The sequence below is a fragment of the Ictalurus punctatus genome, chromosome 2, assembly GCF_001660625.3.
Source record: "Ictalurus punctatus breed USDA103 chromosome 2, Coco_2.0, whole genome shotgun sequence".
In the NCBI taxonomy this organism is placed as follows: domain Eukaryota; kingdom Metazoa; phylum Chordata; class Actinopteri; order Siluriformes; family Ictaluridae; genus Ictalurus; species Ictalurus punctatus.
In genome coordinates, this window is record NC_030417.2 from 19,311,198 (window position 1) to 19,334,399 (window position 23,202).

Consider the following 23,202-nt stretch of genomic DNA (forward strand, 5'->3'; position numbering starts at 1 on the left):
ACACCTCCACCACTAAGAAGTCACTAATTTGTATGCTAGAAATACCCTTAAAATATACTTCCAGAGAACGGAAATAAACTATTAAAGGAAAGCTATTTCAGACATTTGACCTTGTGGTGACCTTGTAGCCTGTTTGGATCAATTCCAAAATCTACATCAGTTCATCTGCTGGTTACTGTGATTATTCCATATAAATCCTGTAACATTCAAACACGCGTCCTTGAAATGTCGTGCTAACGGAAAGCAGACTGATGGAAACCTGACACCTCCATGTGTGCATACACTGATGGAAACATAACGCCTCCATGTGTGCATGCAAATTTTTCTAGTGTCTTTAACTTAACTGTACGGATTATTCCTCTTTGGATTTGTTTTTAAGTCTGCATTAAGACTTGTTAAACGTCCCGTACTCAGTCAATCATGCTGATGTTGAACAGCAAGTGCAGAATGAACACTCATTACGGTGGGAGGGGAAAAAAAAATTGTGTGACTCAAAACTCAAAGATAAAATTATCCAGATTCGCAAACGTAGCAGACCAAAACTTTTTTTTTTAATTGCAGCATTGAAGTGCCAATCAGCATAGGAAACCAGTCTTTTCAGGATCACAATGTTCCATCAATGGTTGCAGTAGCTTTTATAGAAAATTTTATTCAACATACATTTTTCAGCAAAAAGGCAATATACAGGAATAGTTGTTGTACACTGCTGCTACACGGAGGAATTAGGCTGGGGGGGGGGGGGGGGGGGGGGGACCGGATTCAAAAGACATGATCCGCATCTGCACTCAAAACGAACTGTAGCAAGTAGTTGAGGAAAATAAAATAAAACGGTGTCCAAAATAAAACTACACACAATGAATATGAACATCTGAATCGATCTGTACCCAACAAAAGTGTGTCTTTAATTTTACATGTCCATCCTTTTTAAATATACACAATTTTAAATGTTTGTCTTTACAAAGCAGACTACGCACTCGGGAGCACGCCTCCTTCTGTGCTTAGAAACAAAATAGGGAGAAGGAACAAAACTAAAACAAACAAACAAAAAAAAAACGATTCATTTTTAATGCTGGTTTCTCTACATCCTGAACCAGTCTAGCGAAAGTCTGCAGCCTCCTGCAAATATAGGACGAATGGAAAGCGACACCACCTCCAACGCCATGGCAAAAACCTCAGAAGGATGAAGGAAGTTGGAAAACCAGAGCGAGAGAAAGCGTAAAAGGGTGGAAGGGGGGGGAGAGAACACAGGGGGCCTCGAGGCCAAAGCACGGTCAAAGATTACATTTTACCAGTCAGGAGAAATGTAAAACCTTTGATATTAAGTGCCAACGTGCAAAATGAAGTACAGACGATTCATTTCGTTTCTTGTTTGCTTTTAAAACGATGCTGTGGATCTTTATTTTTATCATACAACTTTTTCCATGAAAGATACGACTGAATTCTTAACTGAGCTAAGTGAGGATTGTGTAAACATAGAAGAAAAAAAAAAGAAAAAGAAACAAAAAAAAAAAACTAGTTTTGCACTAAGGAACGAGAAAACATGGAACTGCTTCAGAGTTCCAGCAAGCTTTAGCCATCAGTGGTGTCCTTTTTGGTTAAAAGTTGGTTAAATAGCCGACATCCATCTGTTCGTCATCCGTTTTGTGTGTAAATGGCAGAACTTTTTCTGTCCTCTTCCCTCCCTCGCTACGCACACAGCAGCTTTCTTGCCGTAACAATTCTTTAAAACCAAAAATTAAAAGGAAAACAAAACCAAAAACGGAAAGAAAACAAAAAAAATTACACCTGTCTACATAGTTCATACTGTTCCCCCTTTTGTTAAAATTCAATTCATTCTCCCAGACCAAAAAAAAAAAAAACAGGCGGGTGACAGAAGTCAAATCAAAGAGCTTAAGGAAGGGGGGGGGGGGGGTGTCAGGGGAGAAGAACATGATGAGCAGGAACTCTGATTTGCTGAAGACTTCATAGGCAGGGCCTGTGTAACCGCAGGGCAGGTGGTAAAAAGTGGTGCACACACACACAACTTCTGGTTAGAGTCTTTAATAAGGGGCGGTTAAGGTGGAGAGAGCACATCAGTTGTGGATCTTGATAGCCTTCTCCAGGTACGTGTAGCGCCCTCGCTTCGGCGCTTTGTTGAAGTGGTCGAGCCCTAACCAGGGTCTCGGGTGGGACATGTTTCCTGCAGAGGGGGCAAAAAAACAAAACAAAAAGAGCAACAAATATTACATCTTCATGTGCAAGATCCAGTGACCAATAAATGAATGAAATTCCTAGACTTTCAGCAAATGGAGTATCTTTTTTTTGTGGTCTGTTTAAACAATAACTAACCGGAACTGTTATCACGCCAAAGTTCAATCATTTCCTGTCCAAGCACCTCCCCTCTATACTGAATTATTCCACTTGCACAAAAAATTAACTGTTACTATAGAAACGATAACTTGGTACGACGAGTGATTTGCAACCGCGCTACTGTCAGAGCCGCTGTTAAAGAAAATAAATGAACACCTTCTGCCCAATCAGAATATAACAGTGTTACACTATGCGAAAATGAGAACTAGGCTGAATGTGGTAGCTGTAGCTTGCTTCTAAACTGACCACAAGGTTGAGAGATTAAAACCATTCTTTAAAGCCAACTGTAAGTGACACCAGTGAGCTGTAGGTCCTTTGTCATGTAAGGACACGGGACACAGTACTTAACATCTAGCTTAATGACATACCCGGCTGTGGCTCGAAGTCCTTCAGGTTCACTTCGTAATCGTCCTCGTTGATGTACTGGTGCCGGCCCATCATCACGATCGCAAATTTAAACTGAAATGCAAAAAAATAATTAAAATCATTATCAATCATTATAAAAATGAAATGCACATTAACAAGCCACTACGAACTAACGTTAAATTATAGGAGCTCTCCAGGTAAGCTAACCCTGGCCAAATAGGGCTGAAGTATGTTGGAAATTCAGACCAATGTGCACACACATGCTCAACAAAAATTCAATTAGACAAAAGACTAAAGGCAAAACACTCTCAGCCTTCAGTAGCTGTGCCATTTTTGGTTTGGTGTCCCCCCCCCAAAAATAAGTAAAAAATAAATAAATAAATAAAATTTTTAATTTATATATATATATATATATATATATATATATATATATATATATATATATATACATATATATATATATATATGTGTGAATATCTTATAATCTACACTACAAAAGGCATAACAAAACATTTCTCCCTAGTCCACATCACGCAGTGGCTACGTCTAAACCAGCAGACATTATGATTTACCTTTTCAAACTCTTTCTCCTGGATATCCAGCATGCCCTGGATCCTCTTCATCACCTCTCTGAAGGGCTCGGCCTGGACACAGCACAGCAGTGGGTTAGCGTTAATGCTCATTAACTGATAACGACACACGATTCTGTTTCAATGCTCCTACTAACAATGTTATGACCAAATTTATTCATATCCTGGTTGATAATGAGGCAGAGTGGGCATGGGATGAACATTATCGTTTGTGCTGCTTTGATTAGTTTACTCTGTTAGCTGGCTACTCATCAAGTCAATATGGCTCCTATATCGTCAAACATGAACCCACAGATTCACACAAAACTAACACACCTGACGAATCTTTAGCAAGAACGGAATTCCAAAAGTCCCGAAGACCTCCTTGTGGAAATGTGCAACTGGAATCAACATCTCGTTCTCCTTATCCAGGTCGACCTGGTCCAGAGGGATTTCCTAACGGACACAAACGAAATTCCAAATACACACTTTCACAACCTCTGCAAGCACACATCGATTGAAAACTGGGTGAATCTGGATTTACAGAATGAAGCAAGGAGAGGCCCTGAGGGGAGGCACAAATAAGATCTCACCTCTATTCTGAACGTCCGGCTGGCTGCGGGAGATAAACATTCTAGCAGTTCGTCCTCTTGGTGAACCCCAATAATTTTGTAGCTTACGATTTCTAACAGCCTACGGGAAAAAGAGGGCAAAAAGACAAGGAGCTCAAAAGGAGGTTCAATATAAGACTGATGAAAAGTAGTGACAGGCGGAGTGAAGGAGTGAATCGGATTTAATGGCGCGCTTCAACATGAGACACATTAGGAAAGCAACCGGCATCAGCTTTTCATCAAAATGCTTCTGTAAGAGCTTTCTACAGACCCAAGGACAGGATAAACGAAAGCATGAACGCTAAACACTAGCAGTGGTTTATACCTGAGCTTCTCGGAGCCTTTGTCTGAGAGCTCCACCGCCTTTTTACATTCCTCGAGAAGGTCTCGAACGCAGCCATGCTTGTCTGGATATAGTGTGATCTCCTGGAAGACAGAAACAAAAACAGGAATACAGCGTTATGACGAAAATAAACAAATAGACTGGTTAATTAATTAATTTACAGTAAATGAATGCAGGATGCTCCTCGAGGAACTTTCTTTACCTCCTCCCGAAACTGACTGTTGAGCCATATGGACTTGAAACTCCTCCGGTTTTCAAAGTCTGTGATCTTCATCTTGAGCTGCGAGAGGAGACGTGAATTAAATCAGAGGACCGGGGCTGAACCTGCACGGTGGGGCTCAGGTTCCTGTACAGAGAGCTCCGATTGCTACGTCCAACATGTCATGCTATACAGGAGCACTGTCAAGCATGGCATCGAGATGCTTATGACGATCATTCTACTCTGCTTTACTCACTCATTTATATTCAAGACACCATAAAAGCTCAGTCTTCAAAAAATAAAGCTATATTTATAACTGGTATGTTGGTACTCATGTAGCCTATGAATCACTATTTTAACTCACAGGTCCTCTGTATGATATTTATCACAAACTAGCAACACTGAAAGACATGACCATGACACCACAGCGCTAGTTATATTACCAATCCGAATTTCCTTTTAAAAAAGTCTCGTGTGTTTATATAAACCATTTTATTCTGTGTTCCCGGTTTCCCTTTCCATTCAGAACTCAACTGCAAATAAAGACGATTTGTATGTCATCTCTTGATAAAAAAACCTAAAGACGATGCTATGCGACTCCGATGAGCTCACCTGTTGGTAGTAGAGCTTCTTGGGCTGCCGTGGTTTGAAGAACTGCAGCAGGTCTCTGAGAGTTCCCTCGTAGTTGTGCCTGAGTGGGTTTCCCGGGCCATCCCTGTACCTGCCCAGCATAAAGAGGACAAATAAGGTTAAAACTAGTTATGACACAGTGAACATGAGGAAATGAGGGACATGAGGGTGAGACGTGAGCAGACTTACCCTTGTGACTTGAAGAACTGTAGGAGCATGGGGTCAGTGTTTAACCTCTGTGCAACAGTCTTTGCCACCTACAAATAACATTAAAAACATATGAGGAAGTGAACAAGGGAGGCAGTCTGCTCAGGAATGATGAATCTTTTGCGTGTCCAGATGCACTGAAGCAAACCAGAGAAGTGGAATTTTCGGTCTTAACTTGAGCTGTAACATGAGGAGCAGATCACAGCTTTAAAATGTTAAATCAGCTGCTGCGGGTCGGTTATTGGGTTAAAATTAGGTCTGCAACTAATGATTTTCATAATCGATTAGTTGGCCGGTTATTTTTTCAATTAATCGGATGGGGGCGGGGCAAGCTTGCAGTACCATTTTTTTGTTTATTTAAAATAAAATCCACAGTGTTACAAATATAAACTTCATACTAAAACTTTACACAACTATTTGCGCCCAAAACAGAAAAGAACCCAACACACACACACAAAGAATATATATTATTAATTTAGGACTGTAGTTTAATTGGGTGCTTTTTGTGCATCCATAAACATAATGCATAAATACTACAAAATAAATTTTATATAAAATTTATTTTATAGTATTTATGCATTATGTTTATGGATGCACAAAAAGCACCCAAATAAACTACAGTCCTAAATTAATAATAAAAACTCACTTTCACTGCACCTTGTGGTTTCTGTAACTCACTGCCTTTAGGAATATTATTTTACTTGTGTTTACTTTTGATCATAGCACACACACGCACACCCCCCCCACCCCTCTACAGAGTTCTATTTATACTCAGTCTCACACGGTCAAGGTCACTTATTTCCACAAAACCAACCTGGAAGTAGTTCATTCTGTTGGATAGTGTAACAACGAAGCCCGGGTCGTTGTGGATGGTTTTGTCACAGAAGATGACGTCCACACGGTGGTACAGGTCTCTGAAATAGTCTTTTGCTGTTGGAAGCTCGCTGGCGTCGTTTTCTGGGTCATCCCTGTTAAACAGACGACAGGAAGAGTCATTAACCTGCTCCCCCCCCCCCGAGAAACTGAACAGAAACTCAAAGCTGACTGAGGAGAGAACGCGTACTTCTGGAACACAATTATGTCTCCGTCCATGAGCTCGTCCAGAGCTTTATCCAGGGAGACGTCGAAGTCCTGTATCCGCTCCGTTAAATTCGGTTTAACTTCCTGTGGATTACAGGGATAAATCACAGCTTAACAAATTAGCAAAAACAATACAGGATTGAGTAACACAAAATGCAAAAAGAGAAAAAAAGAGAGAGAAAAAACATACCTCATAGAGGAGAAGACTAGTTCCCTGCTGAAACCCTGCTCTTTCACACATGACTGGCAGCAAGTCTCCTGATCACAAGAAAGAAGAAAGAGAGAGATGGTCAGCTTTCCACCTTTAACACTGCAACTGAGCTTTATATCTTTAATTAGATAATTTAAAGAGAAACAAGTGTTGTAACCTAACATCCATCCCACAGAAGTTACGTTACTTACGTATTTTACAGGATATAGGTGTGTAGATATGTCCACAATAATTTAAGCTTCTGGTTTTTGGGTCATACATCTTCAAGAACAACATGACATCATCTGAAAATTAAAGGAAGAAAAAGAACATTAAACCAGAAGACTAGAGGTAAATGGAGGTGATGAAATGTTTTCAGAGAAAATTCAGTGTGTGTGTCTGGTGTCACACTTACGGTCTTTGTCGAACTTGGGTAATGTCGCACCACTGGCGGCCATTTCTGGATCTACCGTTTCCAGAAATATTGTCCAGGGGTTCTCGTTGTCACTCAAGTCAATCATCTAGTGAGTGAAGCACAGCAAAATCTCGCTTAAGCACACACACGCACAGACCTGATATATAATTCTACAGGCAACAGAAGGATACGTGAAGAGCCAAACTATTTCCATGGCTTTTGCTAATCCCTTACAGACTTGTTGCAGTCTGCCTCATAGTCCAACATGGCCGGCCGCTTGGTGCCATTGCTCCTGGCCTGCATGGGCCACAGCCGCATCTGGTCCTGTGGGAAACCCTGCACACAATCGATAAGACATTCAACACCAGTTTGAGTAGACTGAGCACAGAAGCAAGAGATTCTGATCTGATCTGGCCAGAAGGAGCCTGATTTAACTACACTGAAGGGGCCTAGAAACATCAGTACATCGTTACCTTTATGAATACGCATGAAATTCAAATGAGAAACACCATCATGTCCTCTTTCCCTGCATATGACTGGATAAACTGCAACTACTACGGTTAATGAGTGTGATTTCAGCATCAGTTTCAATTTACATCGTCACTTAAAACAATTTGTTCTATTGATTTAATAAATCCTTTTGATGAATTTAACAGCAGACAACCCCATCAAGAAGTCTGACACCTTTAATTATGTTTACTAAAATTAGCCATTTTATCACAGCTCTCCTGTCCTCCATCCTAAAGACTTGGTTGGAAAACAAAGTTTGGTGTCCCAGGTTGCATTAACAAGGCAGAATTTCCTTACAGGGTCAATAAAGTCATCGTTCTGAGCAACCACAGAAGCTCTAAAGGGCACAGCACGTACCACTGTAGGGACAGTCGGAGCGCCAGCAGGTAAACTGAACGGGGAAGCCTGGTGAGGTGTGTGCTGTGGAACTCACCATGGTCTGAGAGAGGTTCTGCACAAACTCGGCCAGGGTGGAGCTCTTCAGCACCTTGAACACGGTGTACTTCACTTTCTCCTCGTCATACATGTCGTTGCCCTGGTGCCCACAGAACTGGTCCTCTGTCACCATCTACAAACACACAAAAACAAAACAAAAAAAAACTGGCAGATCCATCACAAGCTCAGAACATCTTTGATAGCTTTCTGAAATCAGACCAAAAAACTGAAAGAAACATGTTTTCACCTGCACTTGCATGTAGAGATGAGCTTCCTGGCGCTCCTTCCGTTTCTGTGCCTCCACCCGTTTCTCCTCCTGCAGTCTCTCCACCAGCTGCTGAGGGATGTCCATGTCTGTGACCGGCTGCAGCACCTCACCTACACACACACAGTTTATCCCCGTGTACTGTTATGATTATCTAATTAAGGGAGTAGTGTGTAATGGCCAAAGCCCTCCGCTGTCTGTTAGGTGAACTGCAAGCACCACACTGATCTCTACCCTCCGTCCTAATCATCTGCTATACCCAAGATATTTTCGTGGATCGATTTTTACTTTGGTCACCAGTTTCCCACATTACCCACAACGCTTTTCAACTACCTGTTGATAGTGAAGTGGGATTTGGGCATCACTCATCATCTAAGCTGAATCTCTGCGGTAATCCAGCGCATCAGTTATATAGCTGCATTGCATTCGGTCTCCACTAATTCAACACTGAATTTATTATTAACAATTAAAATAAATTTTGCCTACATTGAAACCTGCACAACCAGTAAAAGCTGAAAGAGAACCTTCTCATCAGAGCGACACAGAACACTTGGTTCGGCAGGTTATGTAACAGAGTTTGGCACTCGTGCTCTCCTGTCTCGATTTTGTGCTCCGTAACGAACAGACCATCACGGAGCAGCTGGTTTCAGTCAGTTTAAAGGAAACTGAAGAAACGAAACCCACTTACTGAGCTTAGACTCTCGGATGTAGACCAGCATGTAGGCATTGGTGCAGTGGCGCACGGAGAGATCGTCGTCGTGGCCGCCGTAGTTGTGTTCGATGGCCTCTTCTTTAGTGCATCGGGAAACGACGTCATCGTCGAACTTGCACCACTGGTGGAAAGGGAAACAACTTAATTCCGCTGGCATGCGTTGTTAATATACGCAGACAGACCACGTTTTTATGCAAATGTTAAATTACACTTGGATGAGGAGCAAGAGAAATCACAAAGCTGTGAGAAAACAACAATAATGAGAACGCTTTCATGGGAACGCTACCTGTAGTAGTGTTGCGTCTTGTCTTGTGTAAGGTCACACTTTAAAACAGCTGTCATTTTGAGGACAGAATAGTGGACTAGGGCTGGGCGATGTGAAGATAGAAAATCAATATAATTCATTTTCTAACAAACAAACTTTGACTAGAAACTTTGACTAGTTTTATAGATATCATGATACATACATAAAATGTCCAAGTATCATGATATATTTGTCATCATATCCGTCACTCTTACTCTAGTCAGCTCTCCAGAATAACGAGGGGGGTAGTGGGGGGTGGGGTAATGCACAGACTGTCACTGCAAATTGAAAGGACAACGAACATATTATTACCTTCATTGCCGGGTCGCAAATCCTTTACATGTCCTTGCATTTAAGATATGGCTTCCAAGTAGCTTTTAAAGGAAGTTAAAAACTCTGTGGGCTAAATATATACCAGCTTTCCACAACATTAAGAGCAACTATAAAAGTGTTTAAATAAAAAGTAAAAAAATGTAAGAGGAACAAACCACTTTGGGGTGTGCTGTTACAGGAAAATAATCAATATTGAGGTGATGGTTAATAAGTATGATTTATTGACCCTTGCACTGAAGACTATGTAGACCTCTCCGATGTTATATACATCAGACAACAGAATATAGACATTGCATCACAAGACAATTATCTGAAACTCTAATTGTTTATAACATCTTAAAACTTTTTATTAAGTAAAATTGTTTTACAGATTGCTGCATCGCTTTCCAGCACTTCAGACACAACAGCTGTGTTTGCCTGGAGCACTTTTGAATACATTCTTTTTGCACCACTTTAACTATTTGCATAACAGCCATAGAGGGGAAAACAATATTTTGCGTTTCAATTGTGGCTGATTAACACTAAGCAAAAATACCCTGACATGCTTAAATAATTACACTAGACCAAAATGTTTCTTTGTTATTTTAACACCATGGCAGCTTCTACAGCTATTTTCATGGCGAGAAATGTTTAAGGAACTCTAACACGTTAAAATGTATTTTTCCTAAAAAAACAAAAAAACAACAAAAAACCCCCCCCCAAAAAAACTGCATTAGGTTTGACCATTAAACCAAAAACTAATCCCAGAGTATAACACAAACAAGGGAAGGTGCTCATTATGTAACATGCAGCAAACATGACAATATACACAGATCAGAACTGTAGATGTTTACATATTAGAGACGTTAGACAGCTGTCAATCTGTACAAAGAGATGCAAAGTCGCAGTGTATTTACGATCTCTAATGGTAAGACTTTTACGCCTTCAAATAAAAAAAGCAATTATATTACGAATATTAAAATATCCAAATGGTTTCTACCTCTTACGTATTGGTCGAAAGGCCATTATACCACAGCGCTGTAGAACTCTAGATGCTGTTTGTTCAGGAGGTGTTTACATTAATGCTCTTGATCCAATATCTTACCTAGAATGTGTATACAGAATACAATTGCTATTGTACAAGAGGAATAAAGCGCCTTAGGATGTGCTGTTAATGTAAAATAATCAACTACCTGAGCAGTAGTTTCTAGAGCGACACCTGTCTTGGGCTCTAATATGTTCATCTATAGTACCCCCCCCCCAAAAAATAAGGAAATGGGTCCTCACTATTGGTTCCGTGACACTCACTTTGCCGTCTCCTTTGGGGTTGAGATAGACGACGTAATGGCCGCCGTGGTTGTCTCCGCTGTGCACCAAAACGGCGTGCAGGATGTAGTTGGCCGGGTCCTTTACATCCGGTTTCTGCAGGAACTCATCCAGTGGTAACTGATCGGGAAACTCGAAACTGAGGACGCAACGTTACTCATCATCACCACACACACCTGGACTCATATCAGCAAAGAAATCTAAGCTTATAGCAGCTCCAAACTACTGAGTTAATGACTGCTGCTTAGAGGAGTCAATCGTGAGGTTATTTTTAGAGTGAACCTCGCTCTTTGTGCGATACACATACTTACTAACAATAAACTGGAGGATTTGATTCATTTAACACAAAAGAACTCCAGCACTCGCCATGTGCCCAAATGATAATGCTTTAGCATATTGGTTTGGGTCCACACTTGTAGTAATCAAAGACCGCAAACGTAAGAAAGGTAATTGACCAGCTCAGGAGTGCTGATGATTGGTCAAATGAGAATCCAGCTACTGTTTGAAAATTACATTACAATTTTACTTAAAGGATTTAGCTTGCATATTCATGAGTAACAGTGTTAACGGAAGTTGCACTATTGTCAACATAACAGTTCTTACCGGTCATTGATCTTAATATTTTGGTCAGTCTGGGGATCGTACATGAACCTCATGAGCTGTAAGTGCAGGATGGGAGGAAAAGTGAGGAACTTCACCCCCTTCTCAGCTTCCTGTAAAACAGTAGCACGAGTCAGGATCATAATGTGCTGAAAGCGTGCAAGTGTGTGGTTCAATGGAGAGTCTCAAGAGTGAAATGTGCACCTGTAGGCCGTGCTCCCCTGCATCGTACTTGTTATCCCCATCGAGCTGCTCCACTGCCACATAATCTTTAAATGACTCAAAGACTGCAGAGATTTAAAAAAAGAAAAAAAGATGACATGTCAGAACAGCTGTGGCTGTTTATCACCTTTCACATTTGGAAATAATACTCTCGTGTCCACAATAAAATAAAATACATCACAGTATATTAAAGTACCTGAACATTGCGGTGTACAATGAACTCGCACTAAATATCACTGTAAACTTGGGGGGAAGGGGGGTACTCACTGTTTTTCTTTCCTTTTATGCTGAGCTGAATATCGTAGTAATCCTCTATTCGCTCAGATCTATAATCCACGTGCTTACACTGGATATAGGACTACAAAACACACGCGGTTATCAATTCACCTCAACAGAAATAAATAAATTAATTAATTATTTTTTTTTTTTAAACTAATACAGAAAACACAGAAAAAGGGACAAAAGTGAGCCAGCTTACCACCATCTTTCCTCTGAAGAGCTTCGGGATGGTGCCTTCCACACATGTCCCCTTCATCTTGTTCTCGACGTTGTCCAGAAGCTGGAAGGGAGAAACGCCATAGCTTCAGTTTGCACTTAGACGTTAGGAGTGAGAATATTTCTATGTGGTGTTTAAAAACTTCATGCCTCTGAAACTCACCACTCGGCACAGCTCCTGGACATCGTGCTGCATGAAACTGTCCAACGTCTCCCACCTGACCAACACACACACACATAGTGTAACTACACAAACAGCACAGAGACGTGCACTGGATACAAGCATACGATATAAATTATGTTTTATAAGACAGATATCAAATGTATAAGGAAGAACATCATGGATGCTCACTATAATTTTATTTATACCAATAAATTCGATTTCCTACAATATAATGCCTAAAACCACTTCTAAATTGGAAAAAAAATTCACTTCTATTTTTTCCAATATGAATCAGGCTCCGTCCATCACTGATTTAAAAAAAAGAGACAACCCCCCTCCCCCCACTTTCACTTGCTTTTTATTATACAACTTAATTACTGCCACATTACATATATTACAGTCCTTGTAATTTTATTCCATTTTAACATATTATATATTGTTAAATTTTATGTGGAAAGTTCTATTTTCATAAGTACTATTATTTGTTTAATTATCTTTTACCCATTTTTCTCTTATTTTTGTCTACCTAACTTGATACTTCATACTGTAAAGGACTTTCCATTTTAAAGTACTACAAAGCTTAATACTATTATTCCTAATATTACAATAAATTATTATTACTACTAATATTCTTTTTATTTTTATGCATAATGAGAAAACAAAAGGTCCTCGTACCCAAAAGACTTGGTCAGTTTTTTTGTGCCAACGGGCTTATCACTGTGCTGGAGTTCGTAGAAGACCCTCTGTAGTGCCAGGGGTACGCTTTTGGAGGAGTCGTCACCCTCGGTGGGCATCATGTAGACCGCCTACGAGAAAACAAACCCCAAAAATGTTAAGATAAACCCCAAACACAGAGGACCATTATTCAAATACCATTAGAACCACATAAAGAATTACAGACGGCATAGGATAAGAACTCAATTCCTAAATGTTTCCGCTGAACGAAACTTGACATAAGAAAAAGAGCTCTCTACTTTCAAGAGGAATAAAAATTATTATTTATGCACGAAGTACTAGATGCCAATAATTTTGCACTTTTTTTTTCTTCATACTTCGAATAAATCTAGGTCAACTAAACATCAAGTTCTCTCACACTATCTGTAGGATTACACTAAATAATCACAAATCTTTTATGTAGAACTTTATACCAAGCTTGCCAATAATTATGGAGCACACTGCAGGTCAACTATGATTCCACTTTCCTATGAGTATTCAGACAACACTTAATTTCTGCCATATTGGATTTTCAACCATTTTGAATTTTTTCAAAAGGTTTTCTTCACTTCTTTTCCTACAAATTTTGTCCAAGCATTGTGAAACCGATCCGAACAAAACTGGATTTTTGATATACAGGTCGATTAGTCCATAGCATGCAAACAAAGTCCTCAAACAGGAAGTGAGGGCATTTCTTGAACAATAATAAACAAGCTTATAGAGTCCATTTGCGACTTAGTATGGCTACCAAAAACAGGAAGCAGGACCATATCATCATCAAAAGTTTGCCTTTGCTAACAAGCACTGGTGGTCCCATTAGTTTCTAGACTTGCTCTATTGCTAAGTAGTTGAGCCACAAAGCGCCTGGCCCCACTGAGTCGTGCCTCACAGCCATTTTATTTCAAACGCACTCATTCGCAGTTTGACATAAAGGATGATTTGTTTCTCACCCGGCGGAGCTGGTTGGTGAAGAAGAGTGTTTGCAGCAGACTGTTCATGTAGCACGTGGCTCCTTGGTTCTTTAATCCTACGTATCCAGTATGCTTCTTTGAATCCCATCTATACACAGAATTTTCATAATTATTACAATTTAATGGTAAATAAACACAACATTAAAACTTCTATGACCGAGTTCACGTACGCGACACCATGAGGAGCGTCGGCTTGGACAGAAACCTCGAATGTGACCTTATCGTCTTCCACAAAGCCTCTCTCTGGGTCGGTAACGTCCTAAAAAGCACAAACGCACACCTCGGTGAGTATGAAGGCTCAAGAAGCCAATTGTTATCAAGGAGAAGTGGGGAAAAAATATTTTGTAAAAAACATTTTAAAAAATAAAATAATAATAATTACTTACACTCCATGACATGAAGTTGGAGAAACCCCAATCATTTTCTTTGTGGAAGAACAGGTGGCTGATGCGCCGGCTGAACGACTTCTCGTCATCCTTATAGTTGATGATTTTCAGCATGGCTTGAGCATGACATGACCATGATCTAAGAAAAAACGGACAATGATGTTAAGATGACGAATAATTCTGAGTAGCTTGATGGCTTCAGCATGGAAATGTCTCTGAAGTGTCAGATTTGTGGAGAGAAAAAATAAGAGAATTTACATGAATAAATGAGAGAGAGAGAGAGAGAGAGAAGGGAAAAAGGGGGGTGGGGGAGTGGGGTTCGCAGGTCCAGCTACAACATAGCATATTGTCCCAAATATTGAACATTTATGAAATATTGCTGTGGTGTAAGAGGAATAAAACACTTCAGGACATGCTATAGCAAAATAATCAACATCAAGGTGGTCACAGTAACTCCGCCTCATCAGCCGGATATATTACAGTATACGGTAAGGATCCTCCATTCCAAGATCTTAACAAAATGCTAAAACATCAAAACTATATTTGTGGTAAATTTGTGAGAAAATAATTATAAACTTAAGTCTTCCAGTAGCCCCTTGGCACCTTTATTCAAATGAGAACCGTTTATTATGCAAGGCAGACAGATTTCCGTTGGATATTGCTAATCACAACTGCACATTTATATGATGCATCTTCATATCTAGAAAGTGATGTATCGGCTATAATCACAGTTCAAGGAATTTGTTGAATATTCAGCTCCTGCACTGTGATTTCATCCAGCTCCCGATACTGCTAGCGCATTTTAAATGTCGAGACGAACAGGAATGCTTAACCGTCAGCAGCATTTACACACCACGAGTACACCCAAAATGCCAAAGAGAAGTGTGTCAGCAAAAACAAGCCCCTGGCTGCAAGTAAAAAAAATAATAAACACAAACAAAAACAAACCACACCTTTGTGTAAGCTATAAATGATAAACCTGAGCCCGTGGTAACTTACGTGGAGTCAGACTCGGCATTACACTGCAGGAAGAAGCCGACGCTCTTCTGGTGAGGCCGATCGGGATAGAAGCGAGGCATCACCATGATCTTCCATGGTAGGTTCCTTACGAAACACGACGGGCTGAGCACCGACTCGCTGAGCCGGCTAAAGCGCTCCACCACAAAGCGGAAGGTGGCCTCGGAACGCCAGCTTGTATCTGTGGAGTTCAGTAAAGTGTTACAGAAAATCACAAACACTTCGTTTCAACTTCAAAGTCAGGAAAAGTTTATAAAAATAGTGTGTTTTCCGGCATGTGTGTTATTCATGTTCAGCGATAGCGGTGTGAAAGATTGGTTCAAAAAACACATCTGTCAGTGTGTACGAGACTCTTAAAACCTCCACAAAGCCGACTGGGGAGAGTGTGTTCCTTTAATTAGCTAATTAATCTCATATCTTCAATACCAAGAAAGCACATTAAACACACCTGTTTTTGAAGGTGTTGACAATACGGTAGCCCAGGAACCTGGGACGAGTGTTAATTCACAGTTATCTGATAGATTTAAAAACAACAAAGAAAAACCACTCAGTGGCTCGCCACTACTCGCCAATCAGTGGCTTGCTCAGTTGGGATAAATTCGCACCTTTAATATCTGTATACCATGTTGATATTTCTGTAAAGCTGCTTTAAGACAATGTGTATTGTAAAAAGCGCTATACAAATAAAATTGAATTGAATTGAAAAAACCATATATCTTTATAAACTACACGATTAGGAACCACCGACTGTAATATTACATACTACTTAATTATTTACAACATACACACTATGCATTTTCTCAGCCTCTGCATCATATTTTTATTTTTGGGAATTTTGCTCAACGTATTCCCATTGACCCCGGAAATTTTGGACACCCTGTGTAGCCCGATTCGGACAAGATTAAGTTTACATGGGGTGCATTTCCTATTTTACAGACGCTCCTTTGACTTTATTGCCGTCCGGATTGGCCATGTTTGTGGTTTTCCCCTCATTTTCTATGCAGATGTTTCTGAAAAAAGTGACACTGCTGCTACTTGTCATACTTAATCTCGTAGTGTGTGTATCAGTGCCCCTCACACAAATATTGAACAATTCCTGAGATGTGAGAAGAAAAATGGATGCTTCTTGGATGCTTTGTGACTTTTTTATTTTATTGTAACTGTTGCTAGAACTTTGATTCGCTCCAAACTGAAATAAGAGCTAGCGTCTCGTCTCTACTCCAGCGCGTCTTAGACCGCCGAGCTGTAAACGAGGCGTAATCATATAACCGCCTGATGCAAACATCTGGGTTCGCACAAAACACAAAGTGCCCCCACCCCCGAGGAGGCGTTGGAAAAAAAATGCTTACAGCCATTCCCTGATAAACTAATCCGATGCGAATAGGACTTTTCAAACAAGAAAATTTTTAGTTTGGTGGATGTTAAAAGTAACGTGCATGATGGTAATCAAACACTTCTGGATGCTGTACAGGATGCGCTTCCAAAATCCCACCGCCTGACACTAAAATGATCCACATTACACAATTTATTGTACAAGCAATTTGAGGACAACACTGCAGCTCACAGCCTAAACGGCTGTAAACAGGACCATAGGTTACATTACGCTGGCTACCACTTTCGATTGACTCATTAATCCCCCGCCCCCTTCCCCGGCAAACCATTTCAGGGTATGTAAATCATTCGGGGTTTTACTATCTTTTGTGAGGAGTTACTGATTTTGCTAGTCACTTCATTCAGATTGAGTGTTTCCAGATTAAAGCATGGCCAAAGTCTGCCAAGGCTCGCTTATAAATTTAGGATTTGTACACTCCACTACAAGTTCACACCGGCAGAGATACGCCAAAGCACCATCCTTTTTGATTTCTGAGTCATAAACAATGCAAATAAATAATGTGTATTTGACAGTATAAAAATAAATAAATTAATATTTCCTACAAACAGAGGTTTAATATTGTACACAAACTGTACTATAGATTCATGATAGCTTCTATATAAACAAACACAAGCTCACAGTGTCTGAGCCAAACATGACTGAAACATAATGAGCTCCGTACCAGAAATGGAGCTCCAAATCAGTTAAAATGCCCGAGTCCCATGGCCTTTTTCTAGTGCACCATACTCACAGAGGTTGCATAACTAAACACACATAACGTGGACCTATCGGACTTCACATGTGCATTTGATCTTGTGTGACCATCGTGTGCTTGATATAGTTTCACTCTGAGGGCTGTACATAAAAAGGGTAACTGAATTAGGATACATAACTAATAGAATGTGGATATCGCACCCATGATGCACGTGGTCATATTTTTTGCATCGACTCCTAACGAAAGTTGTGCATAAGTTTAGCAGTGTCACCGCTACAAATACAACAGACAGACAGTGGTAAGCATTTGTCACAACATCCTCTTACTTTTAAAATGAAAATGGGAAACTAGGAAAGAGGTTTTTTTCAGATTTTCCTCGGTCTGTGATATAAATGCCCCCTTAAAATTATTTTTAAAAAGAAAATAACTCATTTTAATTGTCTCTCATTTTTCAAGTATAGAAATCAAATATTCATGAATTCAGATATGAAAACTCGTTACTGCAGAAAATTTCAGCATGAACAGCATCAACCTGGAAGCTATTCTTCACTCTGTTCTCTGGTTAAGATGTGTAACTCTGGAAATCTGTTTTCATAAACAATTTGATAAAAATGTGATCGACATAAGCAGAAGTAAAAGTGGGCCACGGTGTCGTCCTCCTTTACAGTCACCCTCTTGCTATTTTTAAAAAGTATGTAACAAACTATATTAGTTGGGTGCCAACTCTGATTTTAAATTGACTATAGTGCTGATGAACATCCAGGTTGTTCAAGTTCACTCGTTAATTTTAGCCACGAAGAGAAGAGAAATACAAGAGCTTTTAAAGTTCACGCTCACCGTCCTCCATGTCTTCTTCTGTGTTGTTGTGTCCATCTGCCATTGCCACATTCCCGTTGATGACTGGATTTTGAGGAATTCTTGGGGGATCATCCGTGTCCCCAGCTGAGGGAGAGTCAGAAGAGGAAAAAAAACATCAGGTGTGTAATGAAAAAAGCTCAGCGCACTTAACACACAGAGGACTGTGATAATATTTATAGCAAGCAGCACTTGTAAGCTCACTGTGCTTGTGCTGGTGAAATTCAGCCCCCCCCCCCAAAAAAAAAACAGAAAAAAACCCCAATGCACTAATGAGAGTTTTCCCAGCTCATGACATGATCTTATGATGAGGAAATGCACAAAGATGAACAGACAAACAGTAAGGAGCCAGCAATGTATAACCTCATCTCCGCTCACAAATTTACATTACAAAAAATTGAAGTCAATCCTTTTCTTATGACACTATGTCCTGAAGTGTTTTATTCCTCTTACACCACAGCAACACTTCAACAACTCCAAACTTTGCGTTGACGTTGGAAAACTCACAGCTTTACGTCTGACACTGGAGACTCCGTGCATAAACATTATACAAACATCCTCAGCTGCTACTATAGGGACGGTAGCGCATTGTGATTTTCAGCTGCACTACTGTCAGAGCTGCTGTTATAGAAAACCAATCAACACCTCCTAACCAATCAGGATCCAGGACTCAACAGCTCTGTGGTGTAAACAAACATCACACATGGTCAACATTCCTAAACAACCAAACACACAATCAACAGATTTGTTAGTGCCTAGTTTTAACTTAGATTTTAAATGATAAAATAACATCCAGAGAAGACATGATGGAAGAAGCCATTTAAACCTTTATACACAGGCGGAAGAAACGCCCCCCTGCATGGAGCATGCCAAAGACCGGTATCTATCTCTATACACCCATGACAGTGATACTGAAAGACGAGTAAATATGAAAAAAATAATTAGAAATGTGGATTAAAATAAATGCTATAGGCGTTAAAAATGGCGCTACAACAGCACGCGCAGAAGCTGTGTCAGTGAATGAGTGACGCGCGCGCCATGGCCTTGCCGCAGCCTCATTATTAGCCTTAGCCTCGTCAGCTAACACCAACACATCACTCCGCTTAATCTGTTTATAAACAGATTATAAACGGTCTATAAACAGACACTGGCGTGACATTATCTTATCGGTGATGCGTTTCGGAGCTGATCCGTTCGTTACACCTCCTTCCCTCCCTCCCTCCCTCTCCCCACCTCCGCCATGACTCGCGCGAGATCAAGCTAACATCACTGCTGTTATTTTTTCCACCTCGCACACATTACTCACAATTACTAATTGTCGCTTTATCATATAATACACGGGAAAAAATATTCAAAATAATACATAGAATGCGTTACTTGTTACTGCGTCGTTTTCCAGTTGCCTCAAAAAATATAAACAAACGGACGTACCGGAGCAGACGCGGGCCTCGCGTTGCTTAATTGATCGGTGAGAGGAGAGGAAGGGGAAAAGAAAAAAAAAAGAAAAAAAAAAAAAGTTATTTTTTCCCCATCCGTATTCGACAAACCCCGCCTCCTGCTCAATGATTGGCTTTTTTCATCTTGTTGCACGCTGCATTTGCCGCGTCAGCCAATCGTAGCGCAAATCTGGATAATAAGTAGCCAATCCTAAACAACAGGGGCGGGATTTGTCCGAGAACGGATAGGGAGAACGTACAGTCCGCCATCTTGGAATAAAAACGCCAGATACACTCCCCCTTGCTTTGCTAGTCAGCTTGTTATGCGGCTAAGTGAGGAAAAAAAACCCATGAACGATTACGAAGTAGACATATATACAAACAAAATACAAAAAAGTGAATGAAATCACCATTTTAAAGCGAGTTTGATTGGTTTACCAAAAATAAATAAAACTGAAATAAGGTGAAAAAAGCAAAGCACCGCTAGCGTTTTCATGTCCATAGCTGGTCATAAACACAAATTTAGTTAATTACTTGTTATTTTATTCTGTTATTTATAGTTTGTTAAACATTTTATGATTTAATTCACAACTCAAACCTGTAAACCTGCACAACATGCTAGCCGGCCTGGTTTCTCATCTTCCCCCCACCTCTTTCACAAGTTCTATATTTATAATTAATTAATGAATTAAGACAGTAAATAAGAAAATAAAATGCGGGTAAACAGGTTATTCCACTCGCATTTGATTTTTGTTTTATTTTCATTTATTTTATCTTACATTCATTCGTCTATCTTTGCTTGAAGAAAAACTCAGATTTCCCTGCGGGCGGCCCGCTAATAAAATAAAACAAACTGTACCGCAATTAACATTTTTCAAAATCAGACACGTGTTAGTGTTTGAGTTAAATCAATTAATTTATCTTGGAAATTAAATAAGAGTCATAAATACTTGTTTGTAGTCCTGGAACTGCGTTCATTCTCGCTAACTTTGCTTAGCACCACGTTTGTTGATGTAGCCCAGAGCTAGCGTTAGCTTTATACATGATTTAAATTGAATGAAAAAATAAATCCAAGAAAGACAACTACATGTGTTACAAAAGTTTTCGCTTTAGCATTATTATACAATATTATATTGTCTACATTTATTTATACATCCCCTACTGCTATCTCACGTTAATGTTAAATGCGCTGCTATGCTAACAAATACATCAAACTAGCATGTCAAATGATTAACATGTATATAGATATTTTAACTATTCAACTGTTTTAGTAAATATGAGTAGTGCCTTAATACGCTAATAATGTTCCCCACAGTCCAACTGTGATGTAGGCTAGGTTCGCTAGGAAAAATCCAGCTAGCGCGCTAATCAGGTCAAAACACACTAGCTAGCGCGAGAGCTAACAGTTTAGCTAACTAGCACTGTAGTAACACCAATGTTTACAATACACTGGTTTGTTTTTATGTACACACGTGACCAAAGAAATTGTGCTACATAAAAGTATTTATAAAAATGGTTATATTTATTATAAAAGCTTGGTGGGAATAGTTTTAGTATTTGGAGTGTTTCTACCTTCCATCTCCATATCCTCGGGCTCGCTGAGCTGCTGCTCGCCGGCTTTCTGTTGCTGCTGCTGCGTCTGATGGTGGTGATGGTTCATGTTTGTGATCTCACGGTCGGTGCCGTCGTCGTCTTGGTTTCCCTCGCCCTTGTCCGGGTTGGGTTCCGTAGCGAAAGGGCTCCTGGGAGCCGGAGGATGCGGGTGCGTATCGGGACTGCGCGAGTAGGGCCGGGCCTGCGCTGACGCGACCTCGGCCTTTCCTGAGGTCGGCGCCGGGGAATGAGGGAGGGAGGCCGGCGGGGGCGCGGGCAGAGAAACGCGGACGTATTTGCTCGCTATTCGCCCAATCTCGGCGCCTTTTGATGGGAGGTTGAGTGAGCAGCGACAGTTGGTGAGCTTAAACTCTTTAACCGGGCTCCAAAACAATAACAATAACAACAACGGAGGCCCAAATTATGAAAGGGGGGGGAATCAACCGTTTCTAAGAGAAAACAAATACCCTGTTTATAGCTAGCTGATGCTAGTTAATGTAAACTAGCATAAACGTTGATTAATACACCAAAAACAAAATACTAATTAGCGAGTCATGCAATTTCTGAGAAAATTTTTTAACTTCCCTCGCAATATTTCCAGTCCGTATGCTCCTCCGATTGTCCCTCTTCTAGGGGGGAGCGGCGAAAAATGCAATCCATTCAAACCGGATTGTTAATTTAAATCCGCACTCATTTAGAAGTTTAAACCGACAAAAGACGCTCGCGCTGCTCTCTCGGACGTTAGCGCGCAGAAAGCGAACACAAACCTAACGTATCGGTTTGACTACAAGCTGCACTTCAAACGTTTTTTCTCAATAAAACTATATATAATATGTGTATGAATATCTATTATTTTGCCCGGTCACGGCCAGAGCGTCTCTCTCTCGCGCGCGCGCTCTCTCTCTCTCTCTCTCTTACCGCTCCCGTTTGGTTCCTGATGTGCAGCAAGAGCTAAAACTCAAAATGGCGGTCGCGTTCCTCTCTGAAATGTCACATCCGCACGGGGATCTAAACACTCGCGCAGACTCGATTACAAACGCATTTCTTATTGACCAAGTAGTGCACTAGGATAGCGCGGGGAAGCCGTTATTTCACGCCCTAGCTAAATCACTTGTATAGGGAACACAGCGCCATTTCGGATTCGCCCCCGCACTGTGTAATAGCGTTACAGTTAAATCCCAGTTATATTTTAGAGAGCGTAAAAACAGTTATATTCTCTTTATTAAAATATACTGTATAGTCTGGACATTTTTCAAATTTATATATACTTTTAGATATTGTTCTAGAATGTCCCTTTGAGAATTATTTTGTTTAAAAAAAAGTTGCATCATGCACCTGTTTCTGCAAAGTGGGCAATAAAGCCTGCTGTAACTGCAATGTATTTTATTCACTCACACACTTTACACATTCAAAACAACCTGACAATTAAAGAAACAACCTAATAAATCTGATTAATATGAATTCATATGACCTGCAATATATAATAAAAATGGTATTCAGGATGAATGTTATGGCGTTTTAATGTTATAGTTGACATAGCTAAGGAAATAATCATCTTAACCATAACCATTACAGTGTTATAATGAAACTCTGATAAAAACCTGTAGCTTTAAGAGTAGAACTATAGCACAGTAACATCACAAACCAAGGCACATTTCTCCTAAATAATAAAATAGACAAATTATTATTAATAGAATGTAATTATAAGTGAGAAATAAACAGGTCTTGGACTTTCATAGATAGATAGATAGATAGATAGATAGATGAACAAACAGATAAATATCTGATAGACAAACTGACAAACAGACAGAGAGACAGACATGTAAATAGATAGATAGCT

At 40.1% G+C, this 23,202-nt stretch overlaps 1 protein-coding gene across 4 annotated transcripts; it reads right to left on the reverse strand.

Moving 5' to 3' along the window:
- Positions 1–529: 529 nt before the first annotated feature.
- usp7 (ubiquitin specific peptidase 7 (herpes virus-associated)) lies at positions 530–22,328 on the reverse strand. 4 transcript variants are annotated; one of them, XM_017492462.3, is made up of 31 exons: positions 21,342–22,328; positions 18,316–18,420; positions 15,374–15,572; positions 14,375–14,513; positions 14,159–14,247; positions 13,968–14,076; positions 12,979–13,109; positions 12,304–12,358; positions 12,124–12,204; positions 11,913–12,003; positions 11,628–11,710; positions 11,427–11,536; positions 10,806–10,962; positions 8,858–9,002; positions 8,152–8,282; positions 7,903–8,037; positions 7,194–7,295; positions 6,960–7,065; positions 6,757–6,849; positions 6,545–6,612; positions 6,338–6,438; positions 6,089–6,242; positions 5,257–5,324; positions 5,050–5,158; positions 4,441–4,518; positions 4,221–4,321; positions 3,878–3,977; positions 3,621–3,740; positions 3,288–3,359; positions 2,718–2,808; positions 530–2,179 (listed from the first exon to the last, which is right to left on the reverse strand). In XM_017492462.3, exons 1-31 carry the CDS (start codon positions 21,427–21,429, stop codon positions 2,073–2,075), a joined length of 3,318 nt encoding a protein of 1,105 aa, XP_017347951.1. In that variant the 5' UTR covers positions 21,430–22,328; the 3' UTR covers positions 530–2,072. The 4 variants fall into 4 exon arrangements, with proteins under 4 accessions (XP_017347951.1, XP_017347942.1, XP_053529547.1 ...); XM_017492453.3 differs by having other exon boundaries at positions 10,785–10,962; XM_053673572.1 differs by lacking the exon at positions 21,342–22,328 and adding an exon at positions 19,765–19,821 and having other exon boundaries at positions 10,785–10,962.
- Positions 22,329–23,202: the final 874 nt, after the last annotated feature.

Bases quoted from the DNA above. Each gene is read 5' to 3' on its own strand.
- usp7 (XM_017492453.3), bottom strand. From the start codon at position 21,429: ATGAACCATCACCACCATCAGACGCAGCAGCAGCAACAGAAAGCCGGC. The intron at 15,573-18,315 runs GTGAGCGTGAAC...TGAACTCCACAG, and splicing joins AGAAGAAGACATGGAGGACG to ATACAAGCTGGCGTTCCGAG. The intron at 7,296-7,902 runs GTGAGTTCCACA...GATTGTGTGCAG, and splicing joins AGAACCTCTCTCAGACCATG to GGTTTCCCACAGGACCAGAT.